The 21,851-nt window shown below is 38.0% G+C and overlaps 3 protein-coding genes across 3 annotated transcripts in view; 1 reads left to right on the forward strand and 2 right to left on the reverse strand.

Moving 5' to 3' along the window:
* mgst3b (microsomal glutathione S-transferase 3b) overlaps nt 1-21,851 on the reverse strand; it is a 258,907-nt gene that overhangs the window by 4,206 nt on the left and 232,850 nt on the right. The gene's annotated exons all lie outside the window — the stretch shown is intronic.
* On the forward strand, nt 4-4,784 carry rsrp1 (arginine/serine-rich protein 1). Its single transcript, XM_084391937.1, has 5 exons — nt 4-290; nt 1,322-1,873; nt 2,236-2,402; nt 4,245-4,328; nt 4,412-4,784. Exons 2-5 carry the CDS (start codon nt 1,330-1,332, stop codon nt 4,550-4,552), a joined length of 936 nt encoding a protein of 311 aa, XP_084248063.1. The 5' UTR covers nt 4-290; nt 1,322-1,329; the 3' UTR covers nt 4,553-4,784.
* On the reverse strand, nt 14,060-21,044 carry syf2 (SYF2 pre-mRNA-splicing factor). The gene is made up of 7 exons (XM_084391936.1): nt 20,439-21,044; nt 20,091-20,189; nt 18,457-18,582; nt 17,709-17,826; nt 17,367-17,457; nt 16,540-16,638; nt 14,060-14,491 (listed from the first exon to the last, which is right to left on the reverse strand). The coding sequence occupies exons 1-7, from the start codon at nt 20,454-20,456 to the stop codon at nt 14,326-14,328; spliced, it is 717 nt and encodes a 238-aa protein (XP_084248062.1). The 5' UTR covers nt 20,457-21,044; the 3' UTR covers nt 14,060-14,325.

Genomic DNA, 21,851 nt, shown 5'->3' on the forward strand with positions numbered 1-21,851 from the left:
TTGAAAAAACGGTCTCTCTGCACACGTCACGAGCCACTTCACGCTGAACCACTCGCGAGACATCATCGACGGTTGATACAGTATCCAGATCCTTTGTTTCGAGAAATTGCCCTTTCACTGAAAAGGACACATACGAGGGAATAAACATTTGTTTATTTCACAGCTTTTTGTGTTGGAGTTCAAATTCTCTTAGTTTTGAACTCGCTCGAGGCGAATCGCGTGATATAACGTTACCTAACGTAAAGCGTTTTCCTCATAGAGTCTTACTGTTGGATCAAGTCATTTTGACGGTAAGTTACAGCTAAATGTCGCTTATATAGTATATCTATTTAATTAATGATATTTATTCAAAGCACCTTAAACGAAAAAACGTTATATATCTAAGTTACTGTCCCCACTGAATTAGCAATACGGTAACCGTTAACAGTAAACATTAGATGGTGGACGGCTCATTACCGGAACAGATTGATTAAAATATGGATTGTGACATTTGGATTCTGTCAAAGTGATATGAAATTTTATTTGATCACCTGAAAGAAACAAGTGAAAACTTCTTACGGAATGTTCTAGATTCGCGATTGTGTAATTTGATTGACAGGAGGGGGCGGAGACATCACCTGACCTACTTTCAGTTCCAGAACATTCTCTTTCGACGTTGCTAATCATTACTGATTTCTTTGTTATCGTCGTCAACTTATATTAGAAAATAAATGTCCTAATATTATGATTTGAATACAAGTTTTACGAATATATATCACCATACGCCCCAGTTGATTTGTCACATTAAGACAATTATTTTGTATTATACGTTTTCTGAAGTAAGCATATGCAAGTTAGTAATTTGAATACATTTCCAAAACAGAAATCTGAACATTAGATAAAGCCAGGTTCGCAATATTTGTTTCATTTTGTTGAGTTTAATGGTTTTAGAGAGGCGATTTTGGAGATTTAATTTTTGTAATTCCATATATCAGACATTATGGCAGAAAAAAAAAAAACCACTCTGTAAAAGCCTTATATGTGTGTGTGTGTGTATATATATATGAATATGAATTAACCCTGAATAGTTTGGTGCAGCCTTTAAAGACTTATTTTTATTTATTTACATGCTTCAAGGTTCCCACATCATTAAAACATGAAAAAGCAGGGAATTTAAAAATTGTGATTTCCAGGTTGGGAAAAAAATCATGGTTCCAGGTGAACCAAATTCACATGCAGATTTATGCAAAATTGAGTATGAATGGATGCATTCATCACTGAATGTGAACTGATTGATTTAACTGTTAGTTCTTGAGTAACGTGTAATGCTTTGTGTTTGTAGGTTTGATCATGAAGCAGGAAGCCAGCCCTAGGCGTGAGCGTGTGAAGTCCATCTTTGATCAGGAAGCTCCATCGGGTCGCAGCTCCTCTCGCTCCAGCATCAGCAGTGACAGCGACAGCTCGTACTCGAGCAGCAGAGGAAGCCGTTCCTCTCGCAGGTCACGGAGCTCATCCTCCGACAGTGACTCTTCCTCACGCTCACGTTCCCGCTCTCATCCGCGCTGCTCGGGCCGCTCACGCTGCCGCCACACACACCATTCTCCTCCTCGCCGCTACCGTGCTCGCTCTCGCTCATACAGCCCTACTCCCCAGGGTTCCTCCCGCAGACGCTACCGTCGCCACAGTCCTTCTCCATCTCCCTACAGCTACTCCAGACGCTCCAGGCGTTCCCGTTCCCGATCCCGCTCTCGCAGCCGTTCACCAGTCTACTGGAGGGGAAGTAGGTTTGTGGGGCGATACCGGTGCCGTTTCTCCCGCTCACCCTACAACCCCAGAGCAAACAGAAGCCGGTCTCGCAGTCCTGAACGCTCTGCCATCCGCCTGAGCCTCGAGGGTAAGATCAGTTTCACATCTTTTTAAAATTATGCTACATGGAAGACAAAAGCAGGATTAGAATATTTTTAGCGAGCTCTTTTCCATACATAACTGTTCATGGTCGCCACAGCTGTTAATAACCTAAATATCAGTACTGTTCCATCATTTAGTTTTAGATTGGATGACCTTTTAAAAGAATAATGGTAGTAATAATAAAAAATATATATTTTTTTGTATACTTTTGTATAATAGTAATGATTATATGCATTTATAATCTGTTGTTTATTATATATATATATATATATATATATATATATATATATATATATATATATAAATATAATTTTTATTTTTTAATTGGTATCCTAAAATCTCCCACAGAGAAGAAGTATCTGTTGGATGTGGCCAAAGCAAACGCTGCCAGGATTCTGGGAGTGCAGAACTTAGAGCTGCCAGCTAGCCTGAAGGAGGAGGAGAAGAGGAGATCTTCATCAGATAAAGAGGAAAGGTTGAGGGCTGACCTGGCACCTCAGAAGACACTAGCACAGGTGAGCTTCTCACACACACACACGACTGCACACGTGTTACTAACACACCCACACATACAGTGTTAGTTAGAATTCTGTAATGTTGCATGAACGTCCCGAACGGAATTCCAGCTAATTTCTCCAGTAAGATTCTCATCTGTACTTTTGTTAAATCTGATCTTGGGACGTTGACTAACCCATTGAAACGCGTCTGTTTAAACTGTGATTGCGCGCTGTACTTGCCCAACCTGGGTCACCATGTAATCTGTCTCCTCAGACATGAATGATTTTGCCTGATGGATTTAATGGAATGATGAACAGCTCATGTCCGGATTAGGTAACGGTACACGTTAAAGAGTATGTACTACTGTGCGTGCGTGCGTGTGTGTGTGTGTGTGAGAATGAATGAGCTCATGGCTATTATTCCTCTCACTGTATTGAGGAGCTGCATTTAGCTTCAATTGCATTGTTTGTTTTTTTATATCGTTTCTGTTCCTGTAGAGCTGAAACTCCTCCACCCTTTGGACAAAGAGGGAGGTCACATGACTTGAATGACACCAGCTTTAAGTCTTATATGCACAACTGCGAAGGTTAAGTAACCGTGTATGATGTCAGCGGTAGCCTTGTGTTGAACAAAAACAGACCAATTGCATTAATTGACCTCACATAGAGCTGAGCCACTTTCAGCCACCATACAACACATGTACAAAAAGTTTGTGGTCAGTAGTTTTTTTTCTTTCTTCAAAATTAGCAAGGATGCATTAAATTGATTAAACCAGTAAAGACATTTATAATGTTACAGAACATTTCTAAGTCAAGTAATTGCTGTTCTTTTGAATTTTCTATTCATCAAAGAATCTTGAAAAAATGCATCACAGTTTCCACAAAAATATTACGCAGCACAACATTGATGATAACCAGAACTGTTTCTTGAGCACCTAATCATCACAGGAATAAGTTACATTTTAAAGTATATTAGAATAGAAAGTAATTATTTTAAAATTGTAATAATTCACAATATTACTATTTCACAATATTACTTATTTACTATTATCATTCTTTTTTTTTTAATCAAAATAAACGCAGCTTTATTTTCAAAAACATTAAAAAAATCGTACCGACCCCAAACTTTTGTCCAGAAGTGTATTTTACCGCTGTTAGAACTACAGGAAATGACTTATCTGTTGATGGTTGAACTGGGTTGTCATTTTCCAGAATCTTCCTCTGTTCACTGTGCGTGAAGACCAGACAGAGCTCATTCTACGGTGATGGATGGGGGTTTGGAAATATATACTCTCATCATTTAATAATTATTTGGCTTTGTTCATAAGCAGCAAAAATCCAAATTATTACTATTTCTTTGACCGATTCAGAGCCGTTTAGTGGCTTGTATAATGCAAAAAGTGTAGTAATAAATAAAAAAAATTTATAAAGGCATCAGTGTAAAATTTTACTTTTTGTTTGCTTTTCGGTTTAATTGCGTTTAAAAAAAAAAAAAAATTTATTCACATTAAGTGTGAATACATTTTCATTACTTGCAAAATGACTGCAGATTTATGAAACATTCATTGGACATGGGTGCAGTGTGAACAAAGCCTTGTGTATAGAATTTCATTTTTGCTTGTAAAAATACTATTGAAAATGTAAACGGGTGTTACGCCATGATGAATGGTGTTTTTGATGTCAGACTGATTAGAAAGGCAGCACTGGCATTACAGTCTCTTCAGTTTGCTGCTTTTGCATGACTTGAGCCCAGGGTGAGGGCATCTCATTTAGAACTGAAAATCATGTGACACTGAAAGTGAGGTTTATATCAAGACAACAGTGTGGTCAATATCCTTTTCCCTTTTTCTTTGCCTTTAGGTAAACGGTGTTGCCAATGATGATGGTGAGGCAGAGACTTCTCAGACATCACCCAAGATGAAGCCAATTACCTTCAGCCTCAATGTAAGTTCATGAAACCTCAGACAAAAATGATGATTGTTAGAACATACTGAAATATAGTTGATCATACCTCTTTATATTCACAGAATGCCGTTGCCAAACCTTCTAACAGCCCGACGCTTCATGACAGTAAGGTAACATCAAGAGCCGACAGTGTGGCGGACAGGAAGCCATATGGACAGTGGGTCCCCTTCGGCAAATACTCTTCTAAAAATAATAAACGCTGAGATTCAACAGTGGTGTAAAAAGACTGTAAATATTGTAAATAGTTTATGTAGTGAACACTTGGGGTGGGGGTGGGTAAGTTGGGACTCGGGAGCATCTGAATTCATCATAAATGTTTTCTTTCAGATATAAAGTGGGTTTTATTGGAAGAAGGCAAGATGTCAAACAGGTGGGAAATATTGTACATATTGGTGTTTTTGTGCTGTACTGTGGATGTTTCTGAATAAAGAAAGCAAAAAAAAATTCAGTGTCTATTTATTTTTTCTCCCAAAATTTTAAGAAATTTTACCTTAGGTTATGAATGACTTTCCAATTTAGTTGAAAGTTAGTTAAACAATACACTCCTGACATGTAAAGTAGAGATCCATTTTGATCTAACATAAATACCTGTACATCTCAAAAGGACAAACCACTAGATTAAAGGTATAGTGGAGGATTTTCTTTTTCTGGGTGGATCATCAAGACTATTGGTCCTCCTAGTTGTCAATCATTCTGGTGATATGTTTATGTAAGGCTGTCGTACGTGCTCGTCCCTAGGTATCGCTTTCTGCGCATGCGCACTTTCAGGTGTATATGTGTGGTGAGCTACGGTTTCAGCCATTCATTGAAGCTCGCCGTTCTCACTGGGTTTTTTCAAAATGTCAGAGGGTCACAAGAGAAAAAGTGTCTACGAATTGTATGACAAGAAGAGAAAGGCCTCTGAAGAAAGAAACAAGACCAGAGTGTTTTTGGGAGAATATTTCACACGCTGACGTGCGCTAAAAGCACAGGTTGGGCTTCCCACTGATGCCTCAGTCGCGAGTTGGCATGCTATTTGGAGAAATCCATTTAAAATCACTGCTAGTAAAAGTTAATGTAAGCTATGATTAGCGATGCTAGCCCTGGCACAAGTCACCCAGAAACTTGTAAACAGAGCGTGCATGAGGAGAACTAGGCTCGTGCACGCTCTCTCGTGCACACGTTTAATAGGCGTTCACTCTCGGGAGAAGGTAGAGTGTTGCGCATGTGCATTTTTTTCAAAAAGTGGAGGGCGGTTCTTTCCTAAAATTCGTGAAAATCCTCCACAATACCTTTAATATCACCTGGTTTTGAATTGCTCAATTGCTTTAAGCACAACGTTTAGATCCATAATATAGATAAAAAATGCAGGGTAAGTGACTTGGACAAAACTTAGAACATGTCTGGAGTCATTTTACACCAAAATTTAAATATTATACATGATTTATTTATAAGAACATGAAGGCTATTGTAAGGCTTGATATTGATTTCAAGCACATTTCGAATGATTTTCTAAATTGTCAAAAAATCATATATATATATATATATATATATATATATATATATTCTGGTGTGAAATGTGACCTGTACATATTTTCGTAGGATTAACTCCCAAGTTAAACATTCTTAGGCCCGGTTTCACAGACAGGGCTTAGACTAAGCCAGGATTAGACCATAGATCAATTAGGACATTTAAGTAATTTTTTTAAACATGCTTAGAAAAAAAACATTACCGATGTGCATCTTGAAACTAAAAAGGCACTGATATATTTTTAAGATCAGTCAGTGCAAGTTTATTTCAGTGGAAACAGCTCAGATTTACATTTTAGTCTAGGACTAGTCTTAAGCCCTGTCTGTGAAACCAGGAGATAGTATCTTAATGTTTGCAATATGAAGATGGTATTTTTCTGGAAGAGAATGAGATCTAATCCATGGAAACAACCTGATCTTCATGTTCTGAACTCTGGGTGGCGCTGTTGCACTTGCACATGAGGCCTGCAGACATCAAAACATCCCAAATTTTCCCAAAAAATATTTTACAGTAGTTATTACAAATCAGAATAACATTACATAATTGCTCATGAAATAAGAGTAAAACAATGTTAGACTTCAAAAAAAAAAATCAGTAGCCAACGATAGCTAAATATGCATGACAGAAAACTAAATGACTTGAGTCAAAGCAAGTTTTTAGAGCATCGCAACTAGACCAACAGCAACTTTCGGCACAATTAAAATAATCACCGCTTGGCGACACTAATAGCACAGAAACCGGCGGCCTGTTGTTTTTATCCTTAAACTGTCAAATCAAGTCGTTCAATCAAACTGTCATTTGCTGGCACAGAAAGAGTATTTGATGTGTGCCGACATGTTGTCTCGAGACCGAGGAATACTCCTTCTCAACACAGTTAATGAGCTGGAATGTTCTCTCGCTCATTCCCACCCACACTCTTCCCTCAGGTGATTGGTGGTTTAAATTAATGATTTTAGTCTGATAAATTGCGGTGTAAAAAGACTTCTGTACATGATCCAGTAGTTGTATTCAGCACACCGTGTCTAGAGAGAAGCTTGGTTTGGCACGGGCACAAAGTCAAGGTCTCTGTTCCTCCCCTTGCCGTCTCTGTAGGCCTGTGTGTTTTAGCCTGTTTTCTGAGAGCTCGTGCCAAAACGCCTATTGTTGTGCTGCTCTTTTCAACATGTTCACTCTTGACTGCACATGGTATCGACTCTGAAGAAGACCTGATGATTTTTGTGCGATTGTTCTAGCTTGAACGAAGGAGGGAGGATTGTAAATACCACACACCTTTTATCGTGTATGCCTAAACTGATGGTGATAAAAAGGTTTAGTTATTACCTCTCAAGTCTCTTCTGTTCCCTAGATGTGAGCACATGCAGGTTTACATGAGCACGTCCGCCCTAATGCAGAGGACATAAAACATTTCAGAAACTCTCTGGCCATGGCGGTGATTATGTGACATTTGTTTGTGCACGAATAAATTGAAGTCAGTGTTGTGCAACTCACCACAGAATCTGATGAAGCATGTTTTGGAGCACAGGAAGAGACATTATCGTTCTGAAGGATCTGTGTCTTTTGTTTTTGCTGTGTGCTGATAAGATCGGAATGAAGCATCTCTCAGACATTCACCGACACACGGCGTTCCACAGGTGTCTAGCTAATATATATGCAAATTCAAGAACAAAACAGACTAGTAGGGAACACTTGAAATCGTTGCAAGCTGATTTATCACATGAGAACTGTGAATTTACATTTGTCCAAGTCAATATGGAGTCAAAATCAACACTTTTTTTACTTTAGTTAAAGCACTTTAATGCTCTTTATTGTGCATGATTCATCAGTGCACATTGTTCTAATCTAAAGTTATTTCCAAATGCTGAAAGGACTTTTCTTTTCAGCAGTCGCCAATCCCTCTTAATTTCAATCCCTTCCAACAACCTGAATGCATTCTTTTGTAACGGCCACTTTTCCCAATCCAATCAATTCCTGATGGATACAATCAAGTCCTGAACTTTTTTAATGTCCTGTTTCACTTGTAAACACATTGCACCATAAAAGTAAAGTGGTCTGAAATGTGAACTAAATTAAACATATAGTTTTGGGATGCACAATATAATAGGATCACATTGTTTATTGAGCAATCTGTTTATTATCATTATATATTGTACTATTTATTTAATTGTAAATGCTCATTTCCTCTATTTTTATATTTAGATTATCTTTGCCATCATCTAATGCCGTTTGGGGTCGTCGGTAAGATTCTTTAATGGTTTTGAAAGAAGTCTCTTATGCTCACCAAGGCTGCATTTAAAAAAAAAAAAAAAAAAAAAATGCAGTAAAAACAGTAATATTGTGAAATATTACAATTTAAAATAACTACTTTCTATTTACAAAATTATGTAACTAATAATTTAACACTGTTAATTGTAATTGTTTTGTATTTAACATAAAATGAGCTCTTATCGGAATTATCCATAATTTTAATAACGGTAATTTTAATATATATATTTTTTCATATATAAACACTTCTTGTTATACTGGTTTAAACTCTCTTCACATCCTGATAGCAATCAATAATAGAAGTGGTCTAAATATTTTAAAAAAATACATCTGTGGAAGCCTCAGGATTCAAAAAAAAAAAATGTTCGTCCAATCATTGCATTTGGTACGAATACAATGATACGATGGCCTACTTGCCTGTCAACATATGCATTTGCACAACATATGCACAAACAGCAGTCATCTTTCACAGTTCCTCCTGAATCAAAACAACTAGCTTATGCTGTGTTCACACCATGTCCTAACCGTAATTACGAGATGGCAACCCGTGACGTTCTGCCCCGGAGCTCTTCACGTCCTCAGACTCAGATTTATGCGTTTCGCTCAACACTATCAATGCCCATATGAATCTGCAGCAGTCAGGTGTTACAAGTAGCGTAGTCTTAACGTCGTCTCTCTCGTGATGCTTTGCGCGTTCATGTGTTTTAAAGGAGGTGTGGCTTTAGAGACGCTCTGAAGGGAAGGTGGGATCTCATGCTTTCAACACTAGCTCGGTATTGCTAGCCTCTCCGAAATTGCCTACCCTACCTTTAAGACATTATGGATAAATGGAGGAACTGTAAAAGGCGGCTGCTGTTTGTTTGCGGTTCTCGGTGACTGACGTCTGTCTAAAGGCCCGTTCACACACCGAGGACTATAACTATAAAGATAACGATAAAGATGTAGTTCTAAAAATTGTTCTCCATGTTAAAGAATAGCAGAGTTCACACCACAACTATAACGATAAAGATATGAGGAACAATATCGTTGGGATCACTTTCAAAACGATTTTGTTCCAGCTGTCGAACGATAAAACACTGACAGCCAATCAGAATCCACTCGAATTTAATGGCCTCGCGCTTTTAAAATGGCAGACGACATTGTGAAGAAGTTAATCGCCGAGGTCCAGAACAATCCACCACTGTTTGACAAGTTAAGCCCCTTTTCAAGAAAATGGATATGGAAAACAATTGTTCAGTTCATACCCTCTGAGTAAATGGTGAGAAATATTACCTCAGGTAATACTGCGGATGAATATGGTTTGCGGCACCTGTGAACATATGGAAATCCCCAAATTATGTAATCTGAGCATGTAAGTACAATATATTATGCTGTTGTTTTGACCAATTGGAAACACTGATATTTTTAAAGTAGGCCTAATGATGTTACAAAAGTTATCATGATGATTACCAGTCTGATATGGTCAAATTTTTATAACTGATATTCTGGCCAAATTTACCACTAATCAACCAGTGGTCAACATCATTTCAAGACTCACCTACACTAAAGTATTTAGTTCTATAGACCTCGTGCGCCACGGCGCCGCCATCTTTAGAATATTGTCTTTTAACTTCCGTTTTTGCGGTCGCTCTGTATATTATTTCTATGGCGCTGCTGTCCAGGAGTAATTAGCTTTTGAAGTGGATTTACTTAATGTAAAGTTAACTAAAGTTATCATGAGGGCTGTAATGTTTAAAGCAGATGTCTTAACAAATCCCAGTCGACCGGGAAGATTTTAAAACGAGCTGTTCATTAATAAACACGCAGAATCGCTGTGAAAATACAGACCGGAAGTCAAAAGACAACGAGCGCAGCGCTGAAAAGGGGCGGGGCTACATAAGGTAACTATACCCATTAATTAGACACAGAAGGCTACTTGAAAATAAATTCAAACAATAAATAACATTAATAAATGAATGAAACGACCCTTCACAATAGACAATGCTTTACAACGAACTCTAGAGAGCTACATATGGCAATTTATCTGTTTTATAAAATCTATATTTATGGATATGATGACTGACAAGACATGGACAAGTGATGCAATTTCCCGCGAAAACTATCCCGAAAGGTCTAAAAAATATGAACACTTATAATAAGCTTACCATAGTGAATGAGGGTAAGAAAAAAAAAAACATATTTTGGAAGAAAGATTGATGATGCGTTGACTCATTTAAATTTTGTTAATTTTGAAGAAAAAAGTTACATGGTGTTACTTTAATCATATTTTCAAAGCAGAATTGGCATTTGCCAGATGAAGTAATCTAGCATAAGGTTTATTCTCCTCAGTGCTGTCAGCTGTGCCATGATCCTACAGCTGTTCCTGATCACAGATCAGATGTCCCGCTGCCTCAGGGATGGACACGGTAATTATGGATGAAGTAACAATCGGAATATGGATCACTTGATAAGAGATGCACTAAAATCAAAGGTGCGCACATACAAAGATCTGTCTGACTCTTTTCTATTCACACAGATTTCCAGCTATTCCTCACTCGTTCTGATGTGCACTTGCAGTTTGCCAACGGGAGACACCACAGGCCTCGAGTCTGGAAAGCCCTGGCAGAGTCACAGAGGAGGCCTGATGAACACAGAGAGAAATACAGTTGGGGGGAAAAAAAAGTATATAAAGATGCAGATAAAGAAAGCCATTGTTCGCCACACACAAGACGCCTTTTCATTTCAGTTTGAGAAAAATGGTACATGTAAGCCCTCGCAGGCAAACGGTATTTGATGTTTAATTTGCTTTCTGTGATGCCACGGATGCCAGGCGGTTATTTGCGCTCATCACATGAGTGTAATCTCGCGGCGCCTACACACTGATTTTCTCCCGAAACATCCATCATCAGACAAGTCTGCAAAGGAAACTCATTCAGTATCCATCAATCTCCGGCACACAGACAGGTCTGAAAACGGACCTTTTGCATTTCGCTTAAAAGAATAATTCGATTGATCCTTAAACTCTTATATGAAAGTGAAACAGCTCTATAAAGAAGTGGACTAAGGCGGTCTATAGGCCTACATAATACCTGGAGGCTGAAGAACAGGTAGTTTTGAGCCAATCACATCGTGAACTCAAGTTGAAACAGCAGCCGCTAGCATCAGTCGCTAACGTGCCTCTTGACGCCAGGGGTGTGATGTTTACACACACAGCTCTTACTAGCCTACGTCAGTTACACTCACTTCCACCCGGGTCACGGCACCATATGTAACCAGTCCTAGTCGACCCGCTCCGAGCGGGATTCGAACCCAGGTCACTGGCGTGGGAGGCGGGTGCGCTAACAAGGATGCTTAAGACCGCAGACTCTAAAGTCAGTTGCTAACGTGCCTTTTGAGGCCAGGGGAGTGGGGTTTACACGCACAGCTCTTACAGGCCGATGTACGTCACACTCACCCTTCTAAACCTCACTCCCATCCGGGTCACGGCACCAAATGTAACCGGTCCTACTCGACCCGCTTCAAGCGGGACTCGAACCTGCGTCTCCAGCGTGGGAGCACACTAAACACAATCTATAAGTGTTGCATGTGAGTTTACGCAGAACAAATGTTATCATCTAGAAATCTTTTTACTGTGGAGCCAGAAATATCAGTTCTTATACAGTTCCATACATTGTTGTCATCTTGAACTCACTACGCTACATGAACGCATGTTCAGCAGGTGTTGTCTACTCTGAAATAAAACCCTCATTTTACAGTTGCATTACATTTTGCAAATCAGCATATTAGAATGATTTCCTGAAGGATCATGTGACACTGAAGACTGGATTAATGATGCTGCAAATTCTGCTTTAATCACAGGAACAATTTACATTTTTAAATAGAAAAAAGTTATTTTAAATTGTAATAATATAGCACAATCGTTCTGTTTTTAGTTTTTTTTATCAAATAAATGAAGCCTTAGTGAACATAAGAGACTTTCAAAAACATAAAAAAATCTTACCGATCCCAAACTTATTTGAATGGTAGTGTATTTTCATACATATTGCATATCACAGAAATACTACTACACACAGTATTCTCTAAATATACACATTTAAAAAATCTCTCTCTCTCATATATATATATATTTTTTTTTGGGGGGGGGGGGGGGGGGCTTGATTTCCAAACCCAGGCAACCAAACAGGGGTGCGTTTCCCGAAAGCATCGTTAGCCAACTATGGTCGCAAGTTCATCGCAATGTCCATTGAACTCTATTGGTAACGACGGAACTTGCGACCATAGTTGGCTAACGATGCTTTCGGGAAACGCACCCCAGAGCGACAGATAAATCTAAAGGTTAACACACATAATCGGTTCAATCCTCCAGAAACAGAACAAGACTTCCTTCCGGAGATTGAGAAGGGCCATTGGGATCGTAAAGCAGGCACCAGTCGGACATGACGAGCCGTTGGCAGACATTTGTCACTCTGAGGTAACCAGTAAAAACACCCCCAGCACTGTTTCAGTCATGACTGCGCCTCTTGTGGATTGTGACACATGGTTTTGAGGAGAAACTGTTGAATGGCATTCTTTCTCACAATGGAAGGCCAATTTCTCCATATAGATGAAGAACTCAAGTCAAAGTTGCCCAATGAGCAGCTCAGATATCAAAGGGTTTGATTTGTGTGGCCCCCTTCATCTAATCACCCGCAGCCAATACTGCCACTGAGAACAAAAGCAGGAAATCATAAACACGCATGGCTCTAATTCTCAACACACCGAGCTTTGAAAGCAGCCGCCCAAAGACAATTACCCCTGCTCCCCCCACAGGGATAATTCATAACATACTCATTTATGCAGATGCCAGAGATCTCTGATACACGTTCAGTCCTATGATTTTTGCTTGTGGATTTGAACGGGGCCTTGATGAATGCAAATTTGACGAACCGTTTACTAGAAAGTGCTGTGATGACGCTTTATTATTGATATGATTTATAGAAACAGACAGTTAGAACAGTCTGGAAAGATCTGTGATTCGCTTTGAAGTTGGTTCAGGTCACAAGCCTGTTCTCTTATCTCACGACGCTTAAGGGCAACGATGATGGAGATAACACAATAACTGACACTTTGATGTTGAAGGAATCTTCAATAAAAGATAAACGACCACGTCGAGTTCTCACACTCACTGATGCAGCCGCTTAAATCGCTCTCTCTTTCCCCGATATATGCATGCGATAATTCAATTTGGATTGAATTATTGCAAATTAATACACACCCCTGGTGGTCAATGTGGCTCTTACACCTCAAGTGTTCAATGATATTCTAATAATGCTAAATAAAACAGTCAACGAATGAACATGTTTTCATTCCTAAAATGCACTTGTGTTTAGAGTGACTTCTTTATGCCACCGGTGAAGTAATAAACAGCCATAACTAGTACAGAAAGAACATGGCGCATTATTATTTTAGTATTACTTATAAAATCTGATAGTATTTATTAATATTTTGAATTAGCTTTGATTTTTATCATTTAGTTTTAGTAATTGTTGTTATTTTTCTAAATAGCTTTGTTTTTATTTTGTCATTTTAGTACTTTAACAAACTTATTACAATTATTTGCCAAAGCTTCTCGTATACGTTTTTTTTAAGTAGAATTTTTTCACCTAGTATTTATATTTTATTTCAGCTTAATTAAATTTTATAATTCAGCTATTGTCAGAATTTAGAACTGAATACTTACTACTAAATGACAGTATATACTATAATACTGCCAAATATTGTGATTTAAAACCTTCAGTAGGCATTATTCTATCATGAACGTTTCAAACTATAGTACGTTTTCATGTGAACATCACTTTGCATATGAGTGGTGTCCAGATACCGTCTTGAAACCTAAATTAAATTTAGTTGAACAACAACTTTCCAGTCACATCTGTTAACCAAATAATCACCAAACATCATAAAGCCCCATTAAAGTCAATTGTGTTTGATATGAAATTGCTTTATTGAAGTAAATATCAACTGCTGCGGAAATGACTGAATTTACACACACTAAAGCGAAACTCTGACAGGTAGACATCTGCTTTCCCACTGCAGGCAAATCCTTTTGCCGGAATGAAAACTTTTCTAAAATACAATATGAAAAAAAAAAACCACCATAGAGAAAAACCTTAATAGAGCACATCTTAAAAATATGTGTGAATGACTTCTTAGTGGAGGGAGGCTTGGAGTCGATAGTAACAGTCTCTACACGGCTGTTCCTCTCTCCAGGTTCTGTTTGATCTCGGCGGTGTATTTCCCGTAGAAACGCTCAGCCTTCTTGTTGAACTTGGCGTTCCTCTCGTTGATGTAATCGATGTCAGCATCGTCGTTGTAGGCCCTGCGGCGACTGTATTTCGACCGCTTTTCAATCCTAAACACACAAGAACACATTAAATGGAGATAACATGCACATATATTTGAACTCTAAAAAGGGTTGGAAAATATTAAAATTAAAAATTAAAATCAATCTGAAGAACCAGAATGAAAGAACTAAAACACAAAAACCTAATTACAAATAATCCACACTGTTTTTCAGTAAACAAATCACTAAAACGACTCATTACCGATTAATCAGTAATGGATTCATTAAAACGAATGGTTTAAACAAAAAACAAACTTAAAGAATTGAATCGCTGTTTTTGATTCTGAAGTTTAAATCAGAGATTAATATTTCATCTAATATTATAAATATTAGATGAAAAAATAAATTGCCTCAGCAACTAATTGAAATAAAATAGGTGAAGTTAAAGAACTAAAATTACTAGAGATGTACCGATACTAAATTTCTCTGCCAATACCGATATCAGATTATTCAGAATATCTGCCGATACCGATAGTTTGATTTACTTAAGGAAAAAGATCTTTCCTAACTAATGCTGTAAACTATAAAGGAAACCCTCTCCTTTGGTACATTACTATATTATTAGAGGTTACAATTAACAACAGAGCTATTATACTCAACTGCTATTTATTTTCAGATGTATTACAATTATTTTCAATAATTACACTCAAATAAAAACTATTAAAAATATATAAATAATTTGTATAACTTACTGTAACCCAGTTGCACATAGTAGTTTTCATAAACACTTGTCTTTATGGCAAGTTTATGTAAACAAGCATATATCATACATACACAATTAACAGTGAATGATCTCCTCTCTAGTGTTTCTTTAATAGCTAACTAACAAACAGTGAACACTGGAGAACTTCCTGAGGTACATGCAACGTTACGTGACATTGTTCATGAGCTGTTTTATTGCCGTCTTTCTGCGGTTGAAACACAGATTGAGTGATTGCACGAGACATGATTCATTTTGGCAAGTTGTACATTGTATCTTTCAAAATACCTTTTGATGTTCACGCATGTTTTTATCATGCTATAACATGTATTAAAGTGAAAGAAAAGAGTTTTCTTAAACTGAGGCGCTACAGCAATCTGTCACGTCACATTTAAGAGCGGCAAAACGCTATTGTTTGAATTGTGTGATAAAATGGGCAGAATTTGATTTATTATCAGAAGTAAAAAGCTCTTCACGATTATTGGATGAAAGGCGCGCGCTACAAATCATGTTTGGTGTAGGGTCAAATAGAGTTATGTCGCATTAACTTCGACAGCCCTAAATTCAACACAAGAGAGGATTTCTTTACACACAGTATTCACTTCACAGACACATTCTTCTGCCCCTTTTTGATTGACAGGATGCAATCAGTCGACATTGAAAATAATTGCTTTTATCGGCTGATACTGATTATTGGCATCGATACATCTGTGCATCCCAAAAAAAATGACAAAAAAAACCCTCTTTAAAAAAAATATTCAAAGAAATACTACAAAATATTGATAAATACTATAATAGTATATAAATTATACAAAAATAACACCGTCTTTAGGAAAGCACATTACAATTTGACATCATCAAAATCATCACAGAAGCACCACACATCTGATATATTACCCAGTTATACTCTTTAACCATTCACTTCTAAAAGTTTGATGCTTCAACAGACAATGTCAGTTTAGTCCATCAAAGAGACTCGCACGCCCCCCCCCCCCCCCACGCACACACACACACACACAGACGTTTCTTCAAACATCTTCAAAGAGTGTTTGTGCGTCACAATCTGGCAGCCGTAGCCCTGTCTAATGTTTCTCAGAAGCTAAAAGCAGCTCCTCCAAAATAGAAGAATGCCTTCTCACGCATAAACAAACCCTCTGCGGCGCACACACGCATGTGCGACAGGCACGCAACGGCACAAACACATCTGGAGCGAGGAACAAACACACACCAGGAGGCTGAGCTCTCAAACATCACATTGAAAAGAGCCGCTATCTGCTGTGTCTGTGAGGTGTGTGTGTGTGTGTAAACAGATCTGCTCACCAGGTGCTTCTGCGGAAACACAAACACAGATTCTTACTGTTTCTCCACGTCGTCCACCATGCGGTCGATGCTCTCTTTGGAGGGAACGTGAGTGCCGTGAATCAGACTGTTGGACGTGGGGTGGAAATCTTCTCCACTAGGAGTGAATGAAATCATACAAAATCATCAACTTATTATTTTTTATATATAGTGTGTAGTTTATGTACCACTAGCATCAGCAGAACAGACACAAAATTTTACTTTCTAATCTTCATTAGACCTTTCCTCATTCACTTTTGAAGATACGCCACACCAGACGTAATGTCAATAAAGGCATATTCATTGGTATGAATGCCTCAGAAGACTTGGAATATAGTGCACAAGTTGTATTGACTTTTAATTTTTTTTATTTATTGTCATTTTGGAAGGCTGTCAAATATCAGTCTCCATTCACTTTCATTATAATACAAAAAAACACTATTATATTATATTTTATGAGACAAAAAAAACCTTCATATGACTAAATAAAATAGTTATTGCTCAAGGATTCCAGTATCAATCCATTTTCTTAAATAGGGCTGCAAAATTTGGGAAAAGATGTGACTTAAAATGTGGCTTTAAAAAAAGCTCCAGGTTTGCTGGGCTGCACAATTTAATAATACAAAAAATATCAATATGACTATAATAATAACGTTTTACAGTAAAACTGCAAAAAGAACACGGTGTAAAAGAAGCTCTTCACTCTAAAACATGCAGCATATATGTGTTTAGTTACACCGCAGGCGTTGCGATGTGATGATTGCACTAATCCTCATTGTGATTTCAGTGTTGAATTAGAGTCTCGATAGAGTGTGTGGATGAATTTGAGAATAACTGAAGTCTCACCACTCCTCTCTCTGTCTCTCATAGTTGTCCATATCTGGCTTGATCTGCCTCGTCAGTCTCTGGTACTGTCTCAACTGGGCCTCAGCGTACCCTACACACACACACACACACACATGAATAAAAACACATATCCAGCTGTGGGGGTCTTACAAGGAGAAGCAGAAGGAAAATTATAATAATTACCAGAACCAATGATAACCAGGCGTGAAACACAAGCTCTGCATGTTTTCATTTTCACATTTTTAGCATCACACATGGCAGCCACATTCCCTCTTTCTCTCAGCCAATCAATCAAGACTGCTTAATAATATTCATGATGTAACTGAGATGAGCGCTTTATACCGGAGAACCCTGGATCAGGGTTTCTCTTCTTTTTCTTTCTCTCCCATCTCTCTGCATCTTCAGCGCTGATCTCCAGGAGCTTCACGCGGTTGTAGTCCTCGCCACGCTCCGCACACTCCTGACACACAGACAGAAATCACTGCGTTACACACTCGTCCTCACAGACTGCATAAACAGAATCAGTGCTTGATTGATGACAGCAAATAACACTACTGGTTGGGGTCAGCGAGATTAAAAAATATACTTTTTTTTCCAGTAACAGTGCATTATATTGACTAAGAGTGACAGTAAAGACATTTATAATGTTACAAATATTCAAATAAATGCTATTCTTTTAATCTTTATATTTTTTTCATCAATTTCAATTCACATTTATTTATCAGTGTATGTACAGAAATTTTTTGGGAAATTAAATGAACACTTATTTAACAATATTTATTCAAAAGTCATCGATTCAAATTCAAAAATTGCTGTTAGGGACCAACGCTGAGTAATAGTCTGACCCTTGCTGATGACAAGAGATTCAATCAAAGACAGACAAGAAATCATTCGGATTACAGTATGTCTTAATATAATGAACTCATCTGTCGCAAAGCATCAGAAAACGTTCAATTGAAATCTGGATGAACGGCGCTGTGGCTCAAACATCTTTGTGAGTTTGGTCATCATTCGCAAATAGCGTGGGTGTTTGTGTTGTCATTATTATTGCAGAAACAACACACTGCAGATCTGAATCCAAGTCCTGTACCTTCTTCTTTTGGTCCACCACGAGTTCATACTCTAGACGAGCTTTCTTGGCCTCCCAGTTCGAGGGCAGCTTCAGTCTCTTGTCCTCCTCCACCACCTCCTGATGATTCAGCTTACGGGCCTCATTCTACCAACAGAACACATTCACATTTCATACGGATGTTATGGAGCAGGTTCTGTTGTGCCGTGTCAACAGTTTTCACCCAAAGCAACAACAGCACAGAGTTTGCTCTCGATCTACACCAACTACACTAAAGGTTCTTACACGTGACTTACATCAGGGATGCGAAACATGCCTCACAAAGCAGACTAAGTAGACTAAGACTCTCCTCTTAAAGGTGCAGTAAGCGATTTCTGAGAAACACTGTTGAAAGTGGATCAGACCGAGCACCACAACACACTTGTGGCCAATCAGAATTAAGGGGTGTGTCCACTCATGATGGGGGAGGAGAGAGAGTGAGCAAGAGGGAGTTTTGTCATTGCACTGAACCAAGCTGTTGTTGTAATGTTAGCTACAGTAACAGGACAGTTAACTTTTGAGTGTCGTTGTTTGTCTGGAGCTGGAGTGCTGTGGCGACTAATAACCAACTCCTGCTTGTATATACTCTTGTGTACTGTATGTTAATTTTTTGTTCTTCCTTGGCACTATTTTGCTTCGCTTCGGCTATGATAAAGAGACATCCACTCTTGCATTGCGTGTTCATGCATTTTGGGGGCGGGGGAATGAAGGGAAGAGTGTGTTTGTTTGTGTAATTTCAAATATCAACAGTGTTTTTCAGAAATCGCTTGCTGCACCTTTAAGACAAGAGATTGCAAGTGAATAGGGTAAAATATCTTAACTAATAGATCTCAACATACTTCCTCAGTTGATTAATCACAGTACATTAAAACAATCTGTTTGATTTGTTCACAAGTTTTCTGAAATGTTGTTTAAATATGCAATTGATGCATAATCTCAGTGGTTCTCCAACCATTTTGTATGTCTCCCTCATCTATCACACCGAATTCAACTCATGAGCTCCTTAAGTAGAGACTGCAAGACCTGAAATGGGTGTGAGAAATACAGGGAGACATACAAAATGTGCAGGGCTGGTGGTATTTTTGAGAACCACTGCATTATCTAATTAAATATGAACCAATCTGCATCAATTTCCAATTAAATGTTACATAAACCAGACGATTGATATGTGACCAAACCTTTGTTTGGAAGAGGAGATTTATGATTTAGTAAATAAGAAAAAACTAACTTCGAGAAAACAGCCTTTACAGATATGCATTGTAATTTAAATCTTCAGAAGCACATTACATAAAAAGTGTGCAAAAATAAACACTTAAATGTGTATTTTATTTTTCTGCTCGTCTGAAATAAGAAATGTTGTGGAAGCAAAATAGACAGAAATCGACCAGTGCATGAAAAAAATTATATAATTTTGCCGTAAAATCCAATTACAAGTGGCTACGGGAGACAAATGTTGCTACCAGGTGTAAGCGGTCACATCGGACCACTTGTGAATGTGATATGATCAAATCACCAAAGACAGATGTTAATGACAGATTTAAACTGGGCATTAGCTATAATAAATGGTCTCGGTTCAATTATTTCACTGATATGAGGGGGAAATGTGACGTCGTTACCCTCTTGAAATGAAGCTCTCTGAACTTTCTGAGTCTCTCTTCCCTCTTCAGCGCTGCTGGAGACTCTGCGGATTCCTCTTCACTGCTGGGAGCAACAACCTGAACGGGGAAGACAGCAATGACCGCATTCAGAGCTTAATAATATCACTGAAATCTCAGATACTGAACATCCGAGACTGATGTTAGCATTGTTAGCCATGCCAATAAGAATAGTGTTCTGACAACAGATAACCGATAATTCCACGGTTATAATAACTATTCAACAATATAATATATATATATAAATAAACAATAAAGGCGCCTGTTAGATTAACACTCAAAGTATTTGGAATCTCGTAGTTTGTTTACCTCTGCGCTAGTCGCCATGTTGCGTCTCTTAAAGAGGAAGTACGTCACACAATTCAGTTCGACCGAGAACTAAACACTTAATATGTAGTTCCGCTTTCTTAACAGGATAATATATAATAATATTAAATAATATGAGGGGAAACGGTTTTGAATCAAGTATAATAATACCCCTCTCTCTGTAGATGTACTGTATATTAACCTTAACCTGATGTCTTAACAGGGTGAATGAAGTTGCAGTTCAAACACAATGGCGACTCATCTCGACTCATCTGCTATGCGCCATTAACATAAACGGCACTGCTCATCTGCTCTGATTATGTGTAATTAAGTTCTTTTTAAGAGGATGTAATTAACTAGAGTTTACAATTTTAGATTAAAGCAACCTCAAGATCAGAAGCTACACTAATGAACTGATGTGCTTGTTCTGTAATCCAGATGGTACAAAAACCAAACCACCCTCAAACACAAGACTTAACATCACGTGATTGCTTTTTATATTTCATATTCCACATCAGGAAAATAATTTATTCAGTCATCGTGTCATTTTTTATGAATATTAAGCATAGATAGGAATTGATGAAAAGTTATCTATCTATCTATCTATCTATCTATCTATCTATCTAAGCTGAAAATAAATAAATAGCCTAATTAAATTTGATTGGTAGTCAATGGGGAATGATTCTCTTTGTAGTCAGGTGGTGTGTATAGTTCCAGAATCTACCAGCAGGGGCAAAATGAACCAAGCTAACTAGGCAACTAGCTAACCTTCAACCATTAATCTTCAGAGTGATTAGTCACATGGCATGTACAGTTCAAGTGTCTGACTCAAAATGTTCTGGGATATTTCAAGTCTTGTACATCCAGGAAGGACACGCATCATGCCAAGCATCTGCCCTTCAGATGATACTAACAGATAGCTTTCTCAAGGTATTATGAATTTTCTTGATTTGATCAGGCTGTCAAATTACAAATATGGAAAAAAGTGAATTAAAATAAGGCCAAATGCTGTTTCCCTTACTATATATATTTTTTAAACATTGTGTACAGAATACCGTGTATATTTACAGTATTCAGAAAATAGTAAGATATCCGATTCCTGTCTGAACAGGTTTTCAGTGTAGGAGGTCATTCAGCTGGATTCCATCAGCAAACTACCTAAACTGTAGTGTTGTTTGATAAATTGATGCATCCTCCATTTTGCTTCATGGCTCAGACCAGCTAGCTCCAGTGTGTTCAGCTGCATGACATCTGGGTTGTAACTGGTATAGAAAACACAGCCAATAAAATCATTCCATTTCCCTAATTACTATTTCTTTCATTTCCGCTGACCATGAGCAGGAGCTTGAACAGGCCAAACCAAACAAAGCTTTGACTGCACCAGCTCAGTTACCCAGCAAGGGAGGGTCCAAACAT

This window comes from Rutilus rutilus (genome assembly GCF_951802725.1).
Source record: "Rutilus rutilus genome assembly, chromosome: 20".
Classification (NCBI taxonomy): Eukaryota; Metazoa; Chordata; class Actinopteri; order Cypriniformes; family Leuciscidae; genus Rutilus; species Rutilus rutilus.